Source organism: Vitis vinifera, chromosome 7 (assembly GCF_030704535.1).
Source record: "Vitis vinifera cultivar Pinot Noir 40024 chromosome 7, ASM3070453v1".
Taxonomy (NCBI): domain Eukaryota; kingdom Viridiplantae; phylum Streptophyta; class Magnoliopsida; order Vitales; family Vitaceae; genus Vitis; species Vitis vinifera.
This window is the reverse complement of record NC_081811.1, coordinates 17,271,295-17,292,685: the sequence shown is the minus strand read 5'-3', so window position 1 is coordinate 17,292,685 and position 21,391 is coordinate 17,271,295. Positions and strand designations below refer to the sequence as shown.

General features: G+C 28.2%; 2 protein-coding genes across 2 annotated transcripts in view; both read right to left on the bottom strand.

Moving 5' to 3' along the window:
- The window catches only part of LOC104878045 (disease resistance protein RPV1), a 59,954-nt gene extending 42,267 nt beyond the window's left edge, over nucleotides 1-17,687 (bottom strand). The window contains exons 1-4 of the mRNA XM_059738103.1: nucleotides 16,783-17,687; nucleotides 16,341-16,649; nucleotides 15,121-16,251; nucleotides 14,461-15,042 (exon numbers count right to left, since the gene is read on the bottom strand). Coding sequence (XP_059594086.1) covers nucleotides 14,482-15,042; nucleotides 15,121-16,251; nucleotides 16,341-16,649; nucleotides 16,783-16,884 — 2,103 coding nt within the window. The 5' untranslated portion in view covers nucleotides 16,885-17,687 and the 3' untranslated portion in view covers nucleotides 14,461-14,481. The remainder of the gene's footprint in view (nucleotides 1-14,460; nucleotides 15,043-15,120; nucleotides 16,252-16,340; nucleotides 16,650-16,782) is intronic.
- Nucleotides 1-20,814, bottom strand: part of LOC100245777 (disease resistance protein RPV1) — a 38,851-nt gene extending 18,037 nt beyond the window's left edge. The window contains exon 1 of the mRNA XM_059738099.1: nucleotides 20,158-20,814. Coding sequence (XP_059594082.1) covers nucleotides 20,158-20,354 — 197 coding nt within the window. The 5' untranslated portion in view covers nucleotides 20,355-20,814. The remainder of the gene's footprint in view (nucleotides 1-20,157) is intronic.
- Nucleotides 20,815-21,391: the final 577 nt, after the last annotated feature.

The following is a 21,391-nucleotide window of genomic DNA, read 5'->3' as shown; positions in this document are numbered from 1 at the left end:
AAAATTAAATCATATCACTAATTTTTTTTAGTTATCTAAGTAGCTCCAAATATATTGGCTGAGGCAAAAAAAAAATCTAAATTATATTAATTATTTATTTGTATAAAAAAATTTATTTAGAATTAGTTGTTAATCCTTTTATGAGATGTAACGAGAATCATTTGTTCACCAATGGGCCAAAAAGTAATGAATGAGGGTGGTCACTTCACAAGAAAGATTCCATTGTTGACCAACATGGGTGGCCCATTTTTTGGCATTTTCCCATGTGCATTGTTTGACGGGGCTTGCAAAGAAAATTGGTGCCAATAAGTAATGAATGGGGGGTTGCATTTCACAAGGAAAGATTCCTTTGTTGACCAACATGGGTGGCCCTTTTCTTGGCATACTCCCATGTGCATTGTTTTGTAGGGCTTGCAAAGAAATTTGGTGCCAACAAGTAATGAATGGGGGGTTGCACTTCACAAGGAAAGATTCTTTTGTTGACCAACATGGGTGGCCCTTTTCTTGGCATTTTCTCGTGTGCATTGTTTGATGGGGTTTGCCGAGAATTATTGTTTATTTTAAATTATATTGTATATGAGTTTCATCTTTAATAAAAGTGTTTTTTAGGACATCATTACTTTCTTATTAATATGGTAGAAATGTTTACTCATATTGATATCAGCATATCATAAATTTATTTTGAATATAAATATAAATAAGATGATAGCCTATTTAGTTTATGGGTGGGAAGTTGAAGATGCTAATACTTCGTAGGAAATATTAAAATAAATAAATAAAATTTGAAAAGGAGAATAGTCTAACCCTTTGTTTCCACATCTCCATTGTCCCATAAATTAAACTTATAATGAATGCATATGTCATTAAATAAAACACTGAACAACAGGATTTAAAAAAATGGTAATTTTTAAAAATATGTTTTTTAAATATGACAATTCAAAAAAATATTTTTAAATGTACGATAGTTTGCAATAATCTAATTAGAAATTACATTTTAAAAAGATAATTTTAGATGAATTTTAAAGTTATTTTTTGAAAAGCAAACTTCAATATTTAACCCAAAGTTATCTTTCTAAAAGACAACTTCCAATTGATGCCTTAAAAAATGTTGTAGATTTGGAAATAGTTTTGAAACTATCATATTTTAATAAATATTTTTAAAAATGGTATTTTTTCCAAAATCCAATGAACAATCAATATTCTACCATTGTTGTGAGGAAGATACAAGACAATGTTTGAGCCTTTTCTTTAGTTAAAAGAAAAAGTGAAAGTTAGGTTGACTTTTTGTCATCTTGGAAAATTCTAAGAAGGAGCAATACTTTGTTGACCGATATAGGTGGTCTCTTTCTTGGCTTTTTCCCTTGTACATTGTTTTACGGGGGTATGTGAGATTATTGTTTATTTTGAGTTACATCTTAGATGAGTTTTATCTTCAATAATTAGAAAGTTCTTCATGGTACTATAATTTTCTTGTGGATGTGATATTATATCATTATATCATTATATCATAAATTGTTTTGAAAATAAATAGAAATAAAATTACAATTTTATTAGTTTCGTATATGGTAAGATGAAAACACTGATACCATAGTTCTTATAACAGGTGTTTGCAAAAGTTAAATAAAATTACTTATTCTATGGAATAAATATTTAAAACTCACGAAAAGGATGATTAGTATCTTAAAGTCAACAAGTCAACACATTAAAGATCATTAAATCCTTTTTGTGTTTTTGTAGTTGGCATATTGTCCTTTGATATTAATTCCTTTTCATTTGTGGTTGGCTTTAGTACCAACAAACCGATACTCATTTTTCTTTTATTTTTATTTTTTTAGGAGTCAAGGTCTTTCCATGATTGTTCTCTACTTTTTACTTTTCATTTTCCCATTTTCCCACTCAATAACAATGTCTTTGATGAAAATTTGCTTGGGTTTCCAAGTAACCTTCTCATATATATGTTCTCAAAATTCAAAACAAAATATAGGGAGTAATTTCTTATGGATGTTTACCATTTACATAGTCCCTCTTTTTACTCTCAAATTATTCAAAAACTAAGGTCGCAAAAGAAAATTTATATAAATAAATTTTTAAAAAAATTATATAAAACAATTATTAATGAATTTTTTTTCTTTTTTTAAAATACTCATTTTTTAATACCAATACAAGATCAAAACTAAAAGAGCATCTAGACATGCCTGCTTTACAAGTATTATGAAATTCAAAATCTCTCTACTTGATATATTGAGGCCTCTCTAGAAAATTGTAATAGAACATTTAACTAACTACTTGGTGAAGGATTTATATGATTAGTAATTCGAGGAGTGGAAAAAATGAGTACCATGACTTGAATTCAAGGTAGTAGGTAGAATGTAACTACAAATAAACTTATATATATATATTATATTATACCCAACAAAAGGTATATAAAACTTTAGTATTGATACAAGAAGAAACATGAAATTTCCACAAAATTTTCAAGAAATTTAGCTTAAAGGGGTAAGGAAACATTGAGTTTCTATGAAATTTTCATGAAATTTCATTCAAAAAGTGGTAATGCTAAGAAATTAACAAGGTTTAAATCCTCAAATGTGCTTTTACATTAAAAGACTCATATTGGCAGACAATATTATCCTTCTTAATTATTTCTTTTTTTACTTTTGTCTTTTCATCAATACTATGTGACTAGGATCTCACAAAGTTTGTTGAAAGAAAATAAAGACTTTCTCAGTCTTCTCAAGTTACCCATAGGGTTCAAGCAATAATGCATACAATAATTGATGATAGTGAAAGATTCAAAAGAGTTTTATAGAGAGAGAAATTATACCCTTTTATGTTTATATAATATGGAGAGAGAAATCAAGCTTCACTTAGTAGTAATTTTTTCTATCTATTACAAAAAAAAAAAAAAAAGGATATCCTACAAAACTATAGCATGCTTTTACATCTTTTATTACTTTTAATCATGTAGAGTCTATATGCACAAATAGTCAAGAATGACAATTAATTATATTTTTCAAAAAAAATTAAAAAGAAATTATATCACTATTTATTGTAAACTAATTTATAAAGATTGATATTAGTGGATGGCGAAGAAACTAGTCATCCTATCATCTTCAAAATTGTATCTTAGATAATTAAATTAGTGCCACAATTATTAAATGAAAATTTTTCTTTCTATTATTTTATGAAATAAAATAAGAAAAACATTTGTATTTCAATTTCTTCTAATCCTATGAAATAGTTAATATATGTGGTTCATTGCTTTAGATAACATGTATTTAAAGTAATTAATTTTTTTTTTTTTAAAAAAAGATAAGTCTTACTCTCCTCTTATCTTTTTATCTAGCAGATATGATGAAACACTTTTTTTTCTTCTTTCTTTCTTTCTTTCTTTTTTATTTTTTATTTTTTATTTCATTGCAAGTTGTTTTCTTTCTTTAGATGAAGTGGTATGTCCCATATGATTTTGTAAGACTAAAAACCTTTTTGGTTTTTTCTTCACCAAACACTACAAGTAGTCATATGCTTTAGATAACATGTATTTAAAATGAATAAATTCCTTTTACAAAAAAATAAAAAAAATGATAAATCTTACTCATCCCTTTTATTTTTTCTAATCAATTTGATTAAACGTTTTCTTTTTTCTTTCCCCATTGCAAATTGTTTTATTTCATTAGATAAAGTGGTATGTCCCACACGGTTTTGTAAGGCCAAAGACCTTTTTGGTTTTTCCCTTACCAAACACCATAAGTAGCCATGTGCTTTAGACAACATATATTTAAAATGAATATTTTTTTTTTGTTATTTTAAAAAAAGATGACTCTCACTCTTCTCTTGTCTTTTTTCTAATCAATTTGGTTAAACATTTTTTTTCCTTTTTCTTTTTCCATTGCAAGTTGGTTTCCTTCCTTAGATGAAGTGGGATGTCCCACACCATATTGTAAAACTAAGGACCTTTTTGGTTTTTTCTTTACCAAACATCATAAATAGTCATGTGCTTTAAATAACATGTATTTAAAGTTAATAATTTTTTTTAGAAAAAAAAAAAAGAAGATAAGTCATACTTTTCCCTTTTTTTTTTCTAATCAATTTGATTAAACATTTTTTTTCTATTGCAAGTTGTTTTTTTTTCATTAGATAAAGTGGTGTGTCTCATATGGTTTTGTAAGACCAAGGATCTTTCTAGTTTTTCATTTTCCAAACACCATAAGTAACCATGTGCTTTAGATTAACATGTATTTAAAGTGAATATTCTTTTTTTTTTTAAAAAAAAAGAAGATAAATCTTACTCTTCCCTTGTTTTTTTTTTTTCTAGTCAATTTGATTAAACATTTTTTTTCCATTGCAAGTTGTTTTCTTTCATTAGATGAACTAGTGTGTCCCACACAGATTTGTAAGACCAAAGACCTTTCTAGTTTTTCCTTTACCAAACACTATGACTATGTTTGGTTCACATAAAATTTGAGAGAAAATGTCAGGAAAGAAAATAAAAAGGAAAAATGGAAAGAAAGAAAAAATGAAATAAAATAAAAATTAGATTCAAAATCAATAAATTATTTTTATATGTTTTTTCGAACCCATTTCATTTAGTTTCCCCTATTATATAAAGATTAAATAATTTTAAAATGTATAAATTTTTAACAAATTTTAATTATATTTAATTTTCTTTTAAAAAAAATTATGGTGAAACTAAACATGAGAAAACTATTTTCCTTAAGATTTTTTTTTCTTTCTTTAGTACTTTCCAAGAACCAAACATAACCTATAAGTAGTCATGTGTTTTAGATATCATGTATTTAAAGTGAATGAATTTTTCTTTTTCAAAAATAATAATAAACCTCACTCTTTCCTTGTCTTTTTTTTCTAATCAATTTGATTGAACACTTTTTTTGTTTTTGTTTTTTTCTTTTTTCATTGCAAGTTGGTTTCTTTTATTAAATGAAGTGGTATGTCCCACACGGTTTTGCAAGACCAAAACCCTTTTTGGTTTTTCCTTTACCAAACACCATAAGTAGTCATGAATATTTGTCACTCTTTATTTCCAAGATTTAATTCAAAATATGTTAAGAAACTAAAAGCTTATATACATAATATGTTCTTTTGTCCTTTTCTTTGATATTGGCATCTTTCTTTCTTTTCATATTTACATTTATCCTTGATTTTTGTGTATCTCTTGGCTTAGGTTGATCCCAAAAAAAATTTCTAGGCCATATGTTGGGCTATTCTTTTTGGGTGTTCTCTTAGCCCATATATTAGGCTTTTGGGGTGTTCTCTAAGCCCATATTAGGGTATTCTTTTTGGGTGTTTTTTAAGCCCAAATATAAGGAGTATCTAGGGTTTCTTTGTGTATGCTAAAAATTTGAAAGTAGAAGATCCTAGAAGAGAGAAAATAGAAAATAGAAAATAGGAGTTTTTTTAGGGTGAATATGAAGGTTCTTCCATCAACCTTTTAGAAAAACTCTATAATTTTTCATTCTCTTCTTGTTTTTTGTGTTGATGGATTCCCACCTCAAGGGTGAAGAAACTTGCAAAGATTTGTCTTCCAATTTTGATTGAAATGGAAGAAATTCTCTTCATGGTTTTTTATCTCCTTCAAGAGAGTTTTTTAACGTTACATTTGATGTCATTTGACTTATGAGATCTTTAATGATAAATAAACTAACCTCTTGAAAGAGGAAAAATTTGTTGATTCCACTTTTTAATTGCATTGATAACATACCTACCGAAAACCTCTATCCCACTCCCCTGCTCAGCTGGTTTTCTTCTTCCTCAAGCTCTCTTCTCACTCCAAAACGGTCTTTCAACTCGTTTTTTCCGCTCAAGATGTCTCCTCTCATTCCTCTGTTTTCTCCCAAAAAACGTCCCCTTCCCTCCAGTTGGTTTTTTTTTTTCTTCCTCCACTGCTGCAACTCTCTCTCTTTGTTTGGTCATCTCCCCCCCAAAACGTCTTAGTCTACTCTCTGTTTTTGCTCAATCCCCTAAATCAGCCGACCCATCTAGCTTTTCACTCACAATCTCGTCCTCCGTTTTTTTGCTCCGTTTTCCATCTCCTATAAGCTTCTACCTGTTTCCCTGTTCATCGCTCGACAAGTCTCCATCTTCAACTACCACCATGGCAAGGTGGCCATATGTCCCATGCAAACCACCTGGAAGCCGTCCCTCACTTCCATGCCCAGCTCTTCCCGGTCCAAAGAGAGGTGGTAAAAAAATAATAATAATAATAACCTTTGGTCCATAAAGGGTCTACAAACTGATTTTTCAATACTAGAAATAATTATTCAAAATTTTAAAAATGTTTTCTAAATTTTATTAAAGACCTAATTTAATTTTTTTTTAAAAAAATACATTTTAAATTAAAAACATTTTATAAAATTACCATCAAATCATAATTTTTTTTTTAACTTTTCAAAGAAAGTACTTGAAATTGGGTGATGAAAACTAGAAACAAAAAATAGATGTAAAATAAAATGGTTCTAATATTGTTGTAATTAAATGGCGGAATATTATAAATATATAATTTATATATTATTAAAATTAAAAATAATTATAAAAATTAAAATTATATATAAATAATTAAAAATTTTAAAATATTATATTATTTTATTTTTAATATTATCATGAAATTATAATGAATAGTTATGAAGAGTAAATTTATAATATTTAGTTGTTTAAAAGATATATCATATCTCAAAAAATTGAAATAAATTATTATTGATTTTATTTATGTTTTATTACCTTTATATATATATATATATATATATATATATATATATATATATATATATATATTAATATTTCGTTAGGTACATGTGATTTTAAGTACATTCCAAAATCTTAATACTTATGAATTATAATTGTCAAATCATCTTCTTTGATGTTTGGACGACGTTGGTGAATTTCTGAGTTTAGAAAAGGTTGAAGTGGGGTCCGCATCTATGAGTGAATTTTGTTAAAAATCTCAAAATGGGCCCCACCACTTTGAAGTTTTGAGTGAACAAAAGTGGGTGTGATGAATGACGCGTGGGACCCGCATGCTAAAGAGAGTGAAAAAAGAAAAACGGATCGAAATTGGGCCACTTGGTCCACTGGTAATACCGGTTGATTGGTATTCCGACCCAAAAATCGAACTGGATCCGCCTGTTCTACTCAAGGATACAAAAATAATCTGAGAAGATATACCAACGACCGATATATTCGGAAATTTTGGTGTTTCCACTATTTTTTTCTTTTTTTTTATTTAATTTAATGTCTTCTGTCTTTTTTTTTTTTTAATCTCAATTTGATAAAAATATCCTTACTTTTATCTTATGAAAATAATATTTTTTTTTTATAAAATTTACATGTAAATATTTGAATGATAAAAACATAAATGTCTTAGGGCTGCATTTTATATGTTTTATGCTTACACCTAAATTTTATATATATAATTTTTAGAAAATAAAATATTAAAATAAAGTTTTAATAAATATATTGATTTTAATTATTAATTTTCAACTTCCATTTAATTTATTATTGAAAGCACATAAATCATGAATTAAATACAAATTTAATAATTATACGTATATTAGAAAGTAGATAAATGATCATTTTAGTATTAAATTTATTTTCAAATTCTATTAATTATTATTTTACCATTAAATGCATTTTCAAATATTATCCATTATTATAAAATATCATAAATTATATTATTTATATATCAATTTCTTCATGTATCAATCACAATCTATATATTATTACTTCTTATATTATTATGATTATTTTTTTTAGAGTTTTTCCAACATTTTCACTAATTTTGATTAATTTTTTTCGTTACTAATATTTTATGTTAAAATACCATCAATATTTCATGATAAATCTTGATACATCCGTAAAATTAAGTTACCGACATATCCTTCAAAATTGAAAATTATATGTTAAAATCGGTATTTCAGTACAGTCTTTAATACATTGTATTTTACTTTTCTTATATTTGGTTTTTAGAAAATTTGATGGAATTTTTTTTGTGTGTTGGTTTATTGGAAAAAAAATAGAGATTAAAAATAAAAATAAAAAGTGAAAGAAAAATAAAAAAAATAGAATTAAAATTAATAATGTTGTAAAATAAAGGAAGAAATAAAACCACAAGAGGAAAAAAAAATTGAAACATGGAGAATAATGAATTTATTTCATTAATAGGTTTTCGTAGGCACAAAATTTTAAAGTCCTACAAAATAAGAAAAATATCCGTTTAAATTTTTTTGTATTGAAATACTTGGAAAGTACAATCTCTATGGTAATATTCTTTATAAAAGGATATTTTTCTCTAATTTAGTCATTTTGATCACAATCAAATAGATGATGATGTAAGTATTTTCTTAAACTTGAAGATCAATGCTTAACACAACTTGTTCATGAATAACTTTTCTCTTGGACTTGCAGGGATGTCCTATGAAGTTTTTTTTTTCTTCCTATGAAACCTCTTTCCCTTATAAAGTTGTTTTTTCGATTCTCTCTATTAAAGAAAATCGCTATTATTTATAAGTGAAATTAAGAAATTAAATTTGAAATCCCTAAGATTTAATTGCTTAATTCAAAGAATTTAGAACTTTGATTTTAGTAAATTGTCTTCTTTATTTAAGAAATTTGCTAGAGAATATTTATTTTTAATTCTCTTTTTATTTTAATTGAAAGATTTGTTTTCTTAATTTTGGAAATTTACCAACTAGATTATAATTCCCTTTTGACTTTAATTATTTTATTTTGTAAGACTTGATTTTGTAGCTTTTTAGATTTCACAACGTGTCACTTTTTAAATTGCATGCATGTCATGTGTTTAATGTGTATAACTAATCACTTGTCAATCTCAAATTTTATTGAGCTAAATAGTCACAATTTTGATAACCAGTTAATCCAACAATTTTTTTATGTCTACAAATGTCCTGATTTCAAGACATAATACATACATGCGTTTGTCTAAGACTTGAAGTTAACCTTCTAGGCCTTTCACCTTCTTTCTTTGATTTTTATTTTTTCCAAAGAAATATTTTGGTAGGAATTTTTCTTGTTTTAGAGTGTCTCTCTTCCACTTTTTTTTAACATTGTTTTGTTATCTTGCCATCTTTTCATTTAGTATCAAAGAACACCTTGTGTTACAAGAAAGGTTTTTTATTCGAACATCACTTCTCTCTCTCTCTCTCTCTCTCTATATATATATATATATATATATATAGTTCTATTAATCCTATTATACCTTTAGTTAAGGATGTTTCATAAAAAGCATCCATGTAACCATAATTATATGACTAATTATATGCCTTATTTATTATTTTATCCCAAAAAATTCTCTTAGGAACTTTTTTGAAAATTTTTGTAAAGATGAATAAACAAGATTATATAAAAGAGACGCTAAAAATATTCCAAGGGCAATAACGTGAAAGACCCAATTTAAACTTTCATGAGAAGTCCTTAACTTTTGTTGAATTGCATTCTATACTTAAGTGTTTAAGTCTTCGTCCATGCAAATTAACTTGGTTTTGATGCACAGTAGTGTCCAACTTTTGACACATCATTAAAAATTGGAACTATATTTAACACCCATGTAAACAAGTCATAGACTTGACATGAAGAAGTGTTGTATTTTCAGCACTTAATCCGGCTTAAGGGTCAAAGCTTTACTCATGCAAGTTGGTTTAGCTTGGATGCTCAATGATGGCCAAATTTTAACACCTAATTAAAATTGGAGTCATATTTAATGTCTATGGTTGTCATAGCCTTGATGTGGAGCAGGATTGTATTTTTGGAACATAATGCAATTTGAATGCTAAAGCCCTCACTCATGTGAATTGACTTGCCTTTGATGCATAATGGTGCCTAAATTTTAATACTCAATTAAAATTAAAAACATATTTAATACCCCATCTTGGCAAGTCATAGCCTTGACATAGAGCAATATTGTATTTTTGGCAATTAATGCAATTTAAGTGCCAAAGTCCCCACTCATGCAAATTGACTTGCCTCCGATGCATAATAGTATCCAACTTTTAATACTTAATTAAAATCAGAACCATATTTAACACCCATGTAGATATTGGGATAAAACCTTTAAAAGCATGAGATAGTGTAATGATTATTTTAGTTCTCTTTTATCTATTCCATTCAAGACTGATATCTCTTGTATTGTACATGACTTAGGTGCTTTAGAAGTTGCATAGAATATCTAAGTCATAGCTTCCTTGTAAGTAGATGGTTTGTTCATAATTGATTTATAGACTTATACAATCTATTTGAGATTGTAGTACATTACCTCCTAATTGAAGGGATGTGTAATACCGAGATTGTTGTGCCCTATCTCATAATTAGAGGGATGCATGTGATGATGATGATATTTTAAATAAAAATAATAATAAAAGAAGTTATAAAATTAAAATCGAGGAGTTTTAGTTTTTAAAAAGAAAAATAAAAATAATTAACAAAAATGAAGAAGATTATGGAGAAGAGAGATCTAGAGAAAGAGATGAGGAGATAGAAAAGAGAAAAACCCTATAAAGATAGAAGAAGAAATAAAAAGGAGAAAAGTAAAGAAATAAACGTAAAAATTTCACTATTAATTGTTTTTACTTTTTACAAAGTAAAAAATCTAAGTTCTTTAAGGAATCTATTCTTGTTCTCAATAATAAAATATTTTCTAGATTAGATGTAAAAAAGAAAAGAAATTCTTATTGTTCATCTAATTTGTATAGGGTTAGGAAGTCAAAAAAGAAAAAAAGAAGTGATTTTAATAAATAAATAAAAAAGAAAAAAAAGAAGTGATTTTAATAAAAATAATTAATTAATGGTAGTACATGGTCGCTAATTTAATCTTAAATAAAAAACAAAGTCTCTATGAGTAAAAGTTTTTATTATTATTTGGGAAAAATCTTTATATAATAAAATTCAGAATAAATGTAGAAATCCTAAATCACTTTGTTGCCTATCCTAAAATCAAGTTAGGTGCATGAATTTTTTCCTAGGCTCTAGATTCTAGCAATGAAAGCAAAAATAAAATACAATTTTTAACATAAGGATCTAGATTCTAAATTCAATAATTCATTCTAAATATAAAGCCTTGGATAGGTACTAAGATATGGAAAAGTCTACAATACCTCCTTCGGTACCATGCCTCCATTTTTTTTTCATCCATTGGATGAAAATGATTAAATCTCAGCCATCCAAATGAAAAAGAAAAAAAAAAATTCAAAAGAAATTCTACCGGGTACCTTCCCCTCCCGTTCTCTCCCCCATCTCTCCTCCTTTTCCCCTTTTTCCCCCCTAATTTGCTCTCTTCCCCTCCATAGCTGGCTGTCTCACGCATCCTCCATAGGCGACTTCCTCAGCTCACCCATTTCCCGCCCCTCCATAGCTAGCTGTCTCACGCATCCTCCATAGCCGACTTCCTCAGCTCACCCATTTCTCGCCCCTCCATAGCTGGCTGTCTCACGCATCCTCCATAGCCAACTTCCTCAGCTCACCCATTTCCCGGTCTCATCTTTGTTTGCCGACTTCCTCCATAGCTCACCCATTTCCCGCTAGAGAAGTCAAGTTGTTGAAAGTGATTCATTCCCGCCAAGGACTACATTTTCTCCGTGGCTGTCCAGCGCGGCCATATAACGTAAGGCGGCATATTGTCACTTTTACATTGGATTTGTCGTCATTTTTATCAGAAAATACAAAGGATTCTTGTGATTTGCTCATTTGATTAATATTTTTTTCTGATTCCATTTTGCTAGAAAGCATATTATATTTGGAAAGCATCAAGTTTTCTCCCGCAAGCATATTATAGTTTTGTTGTTAGTACAAGTCATCACACAAGTAGTAACTGAGTTGAAACAGAAAAATCATTTCAATAATGTGAAAAAAAAAATCAAAACTAACAGAATGATTTTAGAATTAAAATTTATTTTAATTTTATTGTTCTTAAACAAAATTTCATATAGAATTTCCCATCAATATTTGGAAATTGACTCTAATTTGGAAAAAAAAAAATTCAAAAAATATATATGTATATTAAATTATAATATGGTGTGACCCCCTTTTTGCTTAAGACCCCCTTTTTTTTTCTTTAATTATTTAGTGTGAAATTAATATTAAATTAATTCCAATTAGGCTTAACTTATATTATGATGTAATTCAAGGCAAAATTCATATCAAAATCTTATAATTTTTTTTTTGCCTAGATATTGTTAAATATAATATTTTGCCATAAATATAAATTTCATCTCTAAAAAAAATGCATTTTTTTTACAATAAAAATAAAATTTGTTACAAAAATCTTCTTTTTCCCATAAAAATTTATGGTAGCAAAACATGAAATTTGTTGTAGGGTTGTTCGGAGCATTTAATTATTTTAAGGTTATGTTTATTCCCAAAAAATATTAAAGAAATAAAATGATTTCCACATATTTGATTGTAGTATAAAAAATATAAAATAAAATAAAATATAATTAAAAGTAGCTAAAAACATATGTATTTTAAAATTATTTAATCTTTAAATTAGTTAGAAATAATTTATCAACTTTTAATATTTTTTTTTTCTTCACTTTTTCTTTCCTTTTACTTTTTTCTTTGTTTTTTTTCTTTGCATTTTCCTTCAAATTTTCTAGGAACCAAATATAGCATAAGAATATTAAAATATGTTCAACTCAAATATAACTCATTTAATAATCATATCAAAATGATTTGATATAAATATAACTTTTTTTTTTCTCACAATACAATTCGTTTAATCTTTAATCTTATTAATAAATGAGTTAAGTTGAAGAATAATCCGTTAACATGGTTCTAGCTTGTTAATCTCTTATCAAACTATAATAAAATGAATCTAAAATTTTAAATATATAAAAATATTATTTTTAAAATACTTTTATATATATATATATATTTAAATTTTTAATTAACTTAGTTGCTTAACTTTAGTTATAAAACAACCACCCCTAAAAGAATTATTTAATAAAATATAAAATATTTAAATTAAATTAAATTTTATAAAAGAAATTATATAGAATATAATTTAAATAATTATGTAGCTATTTATAAATTAATAACTACTCAATGAAATTTTAAAATCTAAACATTTAATAAATCTCAAAATCAAATGGAAGATATCCCACCTCAAAAAGTATTTACTAAAATATCAACTATAAAATACAAAAAGACCACTTTTAAGAATTTATTTATATAATATATATTAGGATTTAAATAAAATTAATTTATAAGCATTAAATAAAATTAAAAATAAAATAAATAAATATTTTATAAAATCCATTTAGTATCTATACTTACTTTTAACTTTTAAAATTTAAATATGGTTTCGTGGTTCTAAATTCAATAATTTATTTTAAAGATAAGGCAGAATAAATACTCACATATTTTTTAAAAAGGAAGTTTTTTATTTTGGTATAGTAAAATCCAATGTTTTTAGAACCGGACCGGTGATCGAACCGGAAAAGTTACCGGTTCACGGTTCACTGGTCGGACCGGCGGTCGAACCGCTATCGAACCGGTGACGTCATAAATATATAATTTATATATATTATTAAAATTAAAAATAATTATAAAAATTTTAAAATATATATGAATAAATTAAACATCAATAATATTATTTTATATATTTGATATTATCAAATTAAATCATATTAAATGAAATCTATACAATATTTAAATGTGAATATATTAAAAATGAAAATTTTAACTAATTTATAATTTTTAAAAATATTATATTATTTTTATTTAATATTATAAAAAAATTAAAATCCAATATATATTGTTTTGTTTGGTATATCAAATAACAAATCAGTGTAGCCGAGTGGTGTCCTAATGCACTTCAGAACCTAAGGTCCCAGCTTCAAATCCTCTTGTTGCATTTGTTAAATTTTTTTCATTCATAGTTTGCAATCCCACATCGGTTTGTGAGAGAAAAAAGGGTGCAAAGGATGCCTATAAAAGGCATCCTTGTTGAAAGCTACAGCATCCACCTTGTGGGCTCATGACTGAGCCTACTTAAATGGTTTGGGTGTGGGCTTTGTTATGCAAAGACATGGCCCAGTAAGGTTTTTGGCCTACAACTTTTAATATTTTATACAATGGGCTTGCAAAATGATGGGCCAATATGGACTGTTCGGTTCGTTTAGAACCGTCCGGTTCTACCGGTTCACCGGTTCGACCGCTGGTTCAGGCGGTTCGTAACCGGTTCAATAGTTTAACGGTTTAATAGAGAGGACCGGACCGGAAATGTGACCGGTCGACGGTTGAACCGGTTGGACCGGCCGGTCCGGTCCGGTTTTTAAAACATTGGTAAAATCAAAGCTTGAAAAGGAAAAAAAGAAAAGAAAAAAGAGGTCATTTAACCTTAAGTAAATGAATATTAGAAGTTGTCTGGATACTTCTTTTTCACTAATTCTAATAAATATTTTAACCTTGAGTAAATGAAAAAGAGAAAAGATGTACCTTGGCGGAGGGAGCTAGAAACTAGACATGTGGGTGATCCTCTGTATCATCATGGCTTCTTTTGACATTGAATAGTTGAAGGCTCTGTTGAGGGTGATCTTGGCCATGGTCATATATGAGATGGATCCCACAACTTTTCACTTTGAAAGCTTCATTGGGAAGGGCCGAAAATCTAGTCTTAAACTTGTTCCACCTATTGGATCGATACTCACTTGAAATGGCACTCTGAGGGAAATAGACCACCCTCAATGCTGGATTTGGAAATAATGTACTAAAAATCATACGAGACATTATTTTCTCCACGTGTCCAAATTGATCACCATCGGATATCAATAATCGAAGACTATCAGATGCAATACGAATATTTGCTGCCTTGAATATATCATCATCAACTGGAGCATAATGAGAGAATAAAGCAAATCCCAAGAAGTTGTTATCTTCATACCAATTCTTTGGGAGATCTATTGTTATTTCATCTCCCATACTCTTATGACTTATCCACTCTGGTATTCCTCTACTTCCTGGAATAACAACTCTAGTTTCACGGTAGTACTTCCAATATGGTGGGCATTCAAAATAATCCTGTATAAAAATAGCATGTAAATTTCATGCCTTCATTAAAAAATAAAATAAAATAAGTGCCATATGTAAAATTCATACCTGAATTTGTGATTTGAAGCAGTTGGGAAGAGAGGACCAGAGTGGATGCTTTGCATCACTTGATAAAGTTTCCAGGAGTGGACAACCACGTGCGTCTATCCATCTTAGACTTGATGGAAGCTCTGGAATTTCTTTAAGCATCAAGCAGTGTCTCATGATAAGGGTATGCAACCGAGAAAGACGAATGATGCCACCAGGTATGCAATCAATGTTGTTTCCACTCACATTTAACCATTTCAATGAGAACAAGCACCATAAATCATCGGGGATTGCTCCTGCCATCAGATTGCAACCACTTACATCAATTTCTTTTAACTGCATGCTTCTCAGACTGTCGGGCAATTTGTGGAGCATTGGACAGTTACGAACAACAAGTTGACCAATGCTATTTGGAAGAGTCTCAAGGTTCTCACAATTGCTCAAGACCAACCTAATTGATGATGGCAGCTCTGTTATAGCTGATTCACGTAAAGAAAGGCCTTTTGAATGTTCCATATCCTCCATGATCAGATTTGAACAATCAATGAGATAGCACATGCGCAGGGATTCCAACTGTAAAATGCCGCTTGGAACACTCCTCAAGTTTTTGCATTTGCTCAATTCTAAGGATCGAAGTCGGGGAAGATGACCTATCAAGCAAGATAATTCTTTAATACCACTATCATCTAGATCAAGCCTAACTAGATTTTCCATATTCTTTTGGATCTCAGGGAACTTCTCAAAATTTGAGCAATTATCAAGCAACAGCTCTTCAAGAGCCTCTAAGCACTCAATACTGGTTGGGAGTTCTTTAATACCACTATCAGATAACCCAAGTATCCTTAAACGTCTCATATTCACAAAGAAATTATCAGGGAATTTCTCAAACTTTGAACATTTTGAGAGCCAAAGACTTTCAAGAAATGTCAAGGACCCAATACTGCTTGGGAGTTCTCTAATTCCACTCTCTCTAAAATCAAGCTCTCTCAAAAATTTCATCTCAGAAAATGTGCCAATAGATGAATGAAGTTTGCTGAAGCTTACACAACCTTCAAGATTAAGTTTCTCCAATTTTGGCATCCTTGAGAATTTCGGTATTTTGATGAGCTGTTGTGAGTTACTTAGATCAATGAACTTCAATTCTGCAAAACACTATAGCAAAAGACATTTTTTTAAATAAAAACCTTCATGAACTTGAAAATTAGCATAAAAAAAAAAAAGAAATTAAATAATGATCATACCTTCTCCCCTTTCAAAAGTTCTTTTATGTCGCTAGACTTCAAGTTGATTGCAACAAGCTTCTCTCCATGAAAATTTGAAGGCAAAGACACTAAACCTTCCCAATGAAGATAGTTTAAATTAGGAGGAAATTCAAAGTCTTTAGGAAGAGACATTTTATGCTCATCACCAAGACTATAATAGACTTTGAGCAATCTAAGTTTCTTCATCTTGGCAAACACTTTCTTCATTTGGGCAAATATTTTTATAGTGAACCATTTTTCTTTTGATCTAGACAAGTCTAGAGAAATGGTTTCAACATTTTCCATCCCCTAGAAAACAAGATTGAAGGATCAGGAAAACAAATAGTAAAAATCCTAACTTTTTAAGAAAAAAATATTATTAAATCTTTTATCTCCCAAATGAGCTTAAGTAAGATATTGAATTTAAATAGTTGATTCTTACCTCTTCACTTTCAAATGTACAATAGATATCATCTGGATTCCATAATCTGCTCCATTTGCTAGGGTCTTTAGGGTGTTGTTCTTGAACAATTTTCTTGCACATTTTCTCGATCAAACCATGAATATATATCCTATTGTGTGCAATAGTTATAAGACATTTATCCAATAGAACTCTTATATTTGTTTCACCATACAACTTAGAACTTTCCCATATTTTTGAAGCAAAGTCTCTATCTTCACCTTGAAAAAAACAAGTGATGTCAAGGAGTATCGTCTTTTGTGTAAGGTCTAATCCATCAAAGCTTATTTTAAGCACATTTTGAATTTTCACTTGAGGCTCTTTTTCCAATTTGTGTAGTTCACTTTCCCATTGACCTATTGTCTTGTCATATAAAAAAGAACCCAAAACTTTCAAAGCTAATGGATGACCTCGACAATAATCTATCGCACAATATGAGAGAATTTTAAAATCCTCTTTTGGAAGATTTGGTTGAAAGGCATTTTGATTAAAGAGCTTAAGTGCTTCATCAACCTTTAGTTCTTCAACCTCATATAGGTAATCCACATTAAGCTTAGCTATGCATTGTTTATCTCTAGTTGTGATGATGATTCTACTTCCTTTACCATACCAAGCACGATTTTCAACTAAAGATTCTATTTGTTCCAGATCATCAACATCATCAAAAATAATAAGAGCCTTTTGAAGGGGAAGACTTTTTTTTATCACATTGGCTCCTTGGAGAGAATTGCTTACCTTTTGATTTGCTCCCTCTAGGATATCATTAAGAAGTATATTTTGCAAATGAAGTGGACCTTTATTTTTGTAAGCCTCTCCGACATTTTCAAGGAAGCTACTACATTCAAATCCCCAAGAAATTTGATTATATATATATATATATATATATATATATATATATATATATATATCCAGCAATGGTTGTTTTACCTATTCCGCCAATTCCACATATCCCAACCATGCGAACATCATTTGACTCCATACTCAGTCCCAAACTTATTTTTTTTAAATGGGAATCCATTCCAACTAAATTATCCCCAATAGACAAGGGTTTACAATTCGATATTCTATTGGCGATGATGCTAGTAATATCCTTGATATACTCTGATTCATACCTAGTAATTATGAAGTAAGTTAGAGAAGAACACATGGTGAGATGAACAATAAATGGTAAGAAACATCAAGGTAATTTGATGATTTTTGGTGTCTTAATAACAACTGAAATTTCATTTACATATTTAAGCACTTTTTTTTAGAATCATATATGCAAGACAATGAAAAGAAAAATCAAAACATGAACTATATATACTTCGACTTAGTTAACTTTCTATTAAAATTACCCTAAATTTCTTTTAATTCACTTATATTTTAAATAAAATCTTTATAAAATATTTTTATTTGAAAGAGCTTCCAAAATTTTATATAAAACACTTGTTTGAAAATCTTTTTTAATATTTTGTTTCAACTATAAAGATTAGTGAAACTTATACTTTTTATTTATCAAATTAATTTTCTAATAAAAATTACTTTTGTAAAAAATTAAAAATTTACTAGAATTTTAAAATATTTTGTTTATTTGAATTTTTATCTAATCATGCCTATAATTTAGTAAGTTAGATTTTGTTAAAATTATGTTATAACATTTGGTTATATTATATGATTTTAGTTAACCCTATCATTAAAAAGTTATATATACAAGCCTTTTAAAATATGAAAATATGTTAACATTGATTTAATTTAAAATTTTATAATTTAAATATAAAAATAGGTTAATATTTATTCATTTTAAAATTTTGTAATTTAAATATCGCTCTCTCCTCAATATGAACTTCTAACTCCACCATTGACCACACGGTTGAGTTTCATAACTTCTACAATTTAATTATTGCAAAATAAAAATCCAACTATTAGATGCATAGACTTAAAAATGATAGGATGAAAATAATTAAGCATATGCTAAGAATCAAGAATGGCAAAATGGGAATAATGATAGAATGCATAGAATCAAGGATGACAAAATGAAAATAATTAAATAGATATATAGAATCAAGATAGGAATCTGACCATATTTTCATAAATTAAGAGCAATCAAATATTAACAATATTTTATTATCTTAGTTTTAGGAAATAATATTGGTTTCCCTTAATTTTAGGATAATTATTATTCTTTTTTTTACCTTAATAATATTCAAGGTTTCCATTACCAAATTTATCAAACTCTTTACTATTTTGAACCTTAATTGTTTATTTGTTTGTTATTAATATGTTGTATTATAAATTGATTAAAGATGTTTGATTTTACATTTAATTCTTTAAATTGGATATTTAACATCTTTTATGGAACTATTCTGGATAGAATTATGAAAACCCCAAAGTTTTTCAATAATCTATAGTGGATATTAATTACATAATTAATATAGATCCAACAATTTGTTTAACTTTATAGAAATTGATTTTACTTCTAAATTAATTTCTAAAAAGTTGTGTTATATTTTATTTCAAATCTTGTATAGGAATGCCTATTTATCAAATTATGAAATACTAAGAAACATAAAAAAAAAAAAAAATAGAAAAAGAAAAAACAAACATAGAGCAAGAAGAAGAACTCAAGGTTAAACCTAAACCATATACTTTTGATAATTTATTTTTCGATTTGTTGATGAAATATTTATATTTGGAATCATATGGACTTCTTTACGATTATAAAGTTATAAATGATAATAATAATAATAATAATTATTATTATTATTATTTTATACAATTCGAGAAATATTCAAGTATGAGGCATGTGTGTCACGAGATTATTAGTCGTGCATCAAGTATTCTAAATAATCAACTAATTTATTCTATTTAAGAAAAATATAATTGGTATGTAAGCTATTTAAATTTAGAAATATTTTATTAAAATGAATGAAATAATTCCCAAACTGTAAATCTAGCTCTTCCCATATTTTTTTCTTGAAAAGTAACTCATTTTTAATATAAATGTTATTTACCATTTCAAGTATTTACATATAGATTTTAAAAAAGATGATTATTTTTACAAGAAAATAATGAGGGCATTTTCATCCATATGAGGCCAAAAATTGAGGTTTTAAAGACCCTTTTTATCAAATAACCCTTAGATTTATTGATATTTTATTTTCCAAATTGAATATTAGCAATAATTCTTTAAAACGTCCTAAATTTAGATTTAGGGCAATTTAAAAGTTTTGCAAACAAAGCATCCTTAAGTAGTAGCTGAATCAAACCCATGACAAGTGCAATAATTTATAATTATGAGACTCAAATTTAAGCACTTATAAATGAAAGCTACTCATAATTCATAAATAAAAGCTAAAAAGAAGATATTAAAATTACCCCTCATTTACATGCCATCCAGAAAGATTGCTTGCTTCAATCAAGGCCTTCCTCCAACTTTGTACCTTGTTCTTCAAAGTTTCTTCATACCTGGTGAATGCTTCTCCAAAGCTCCCTGTTTGTTTACGTACATCCAATGGATCCACATGGTAGAAAATTGGCAATACTATGTGACTATATTCCTGTTTCCACTCCATGATCTTTGCAAGCTCGTCTAGGCACCACGTTGAATCAGCATAAGTCTTTGAGAAAACAACAATGGAAGATCTTGATTTTTCAATAGCATTTAGAAGCTCTGGCGCAATTTTTTCTCATCTCGTAAGTTGGTCATCTCTGAAAGTTCTAATGCATTTTCCAACCAAAGCGTTATGTAAGTGATCAGTGAAATTGTAACGGGTGTCTTCCCCTCTAAAACTCAAGAACACATCATGAGTCCAACCAAGGTTGGAAGGAGAAGAATCAGATGCCATTTGAGTGCTTGTGGAAGCCATTGCCAGCCAAGTTGCGTGTATGTCAAAACTATAAGACAATCTTCAATTGAATTTTGCCTCTGTGAAAGGTGTTGCGGAGGTAAAGTATTTAAGCTGGAAAAAAAAGACGGATTCTAATCAAAAGGAATCATAAAATTAGAAGTTGAGGAAGGAACCAAGAAATTTCTAGGAAGGAAGGTGGACACTCTAAAGTCTAACAAAACAACCTTTTTCCTTTTGCTTTCACGCTCTTGTCTTTTGCCTTGGCATTCATTCACATGAGAATATGCCTTTTTCCATTCTCAATTATTTCTCATTAGCTGTATCCATTTACCCTTGATTTAAGGTGGGTTCACATGAGCCAAGACCCTACCTCAATCATTAAGCCCATTCTTGAAGCTTTCCTTCACTCTTTTACATTTTATTTTTATTTTTCTTCTGTTTGGTATTCAACAACCAACACTTTTGCTTTTGCAATTTTCAGTGTTTTTTTATACATTTTTTTCCCTTTAACTTGCCTTTTCTTTCATTTTTTTTCCCAATTGGTATAACAACTAAAGTGTAAAAAATAAACATATGTCAAACCTTAGTGACTCAAATATATTACGTTATAGATAATTGAGCTTTAATTTGGGTTTTTCTAATATTATAGCAACTTGGTATTCACCCATTGAGTCAAAAAAGCTTGGCGAAAATCCCAAGTAGTAATACCATAGGAGATCATTCTCGTACACTTCAAGTTGAAATTTAAAATCTAATTTGAT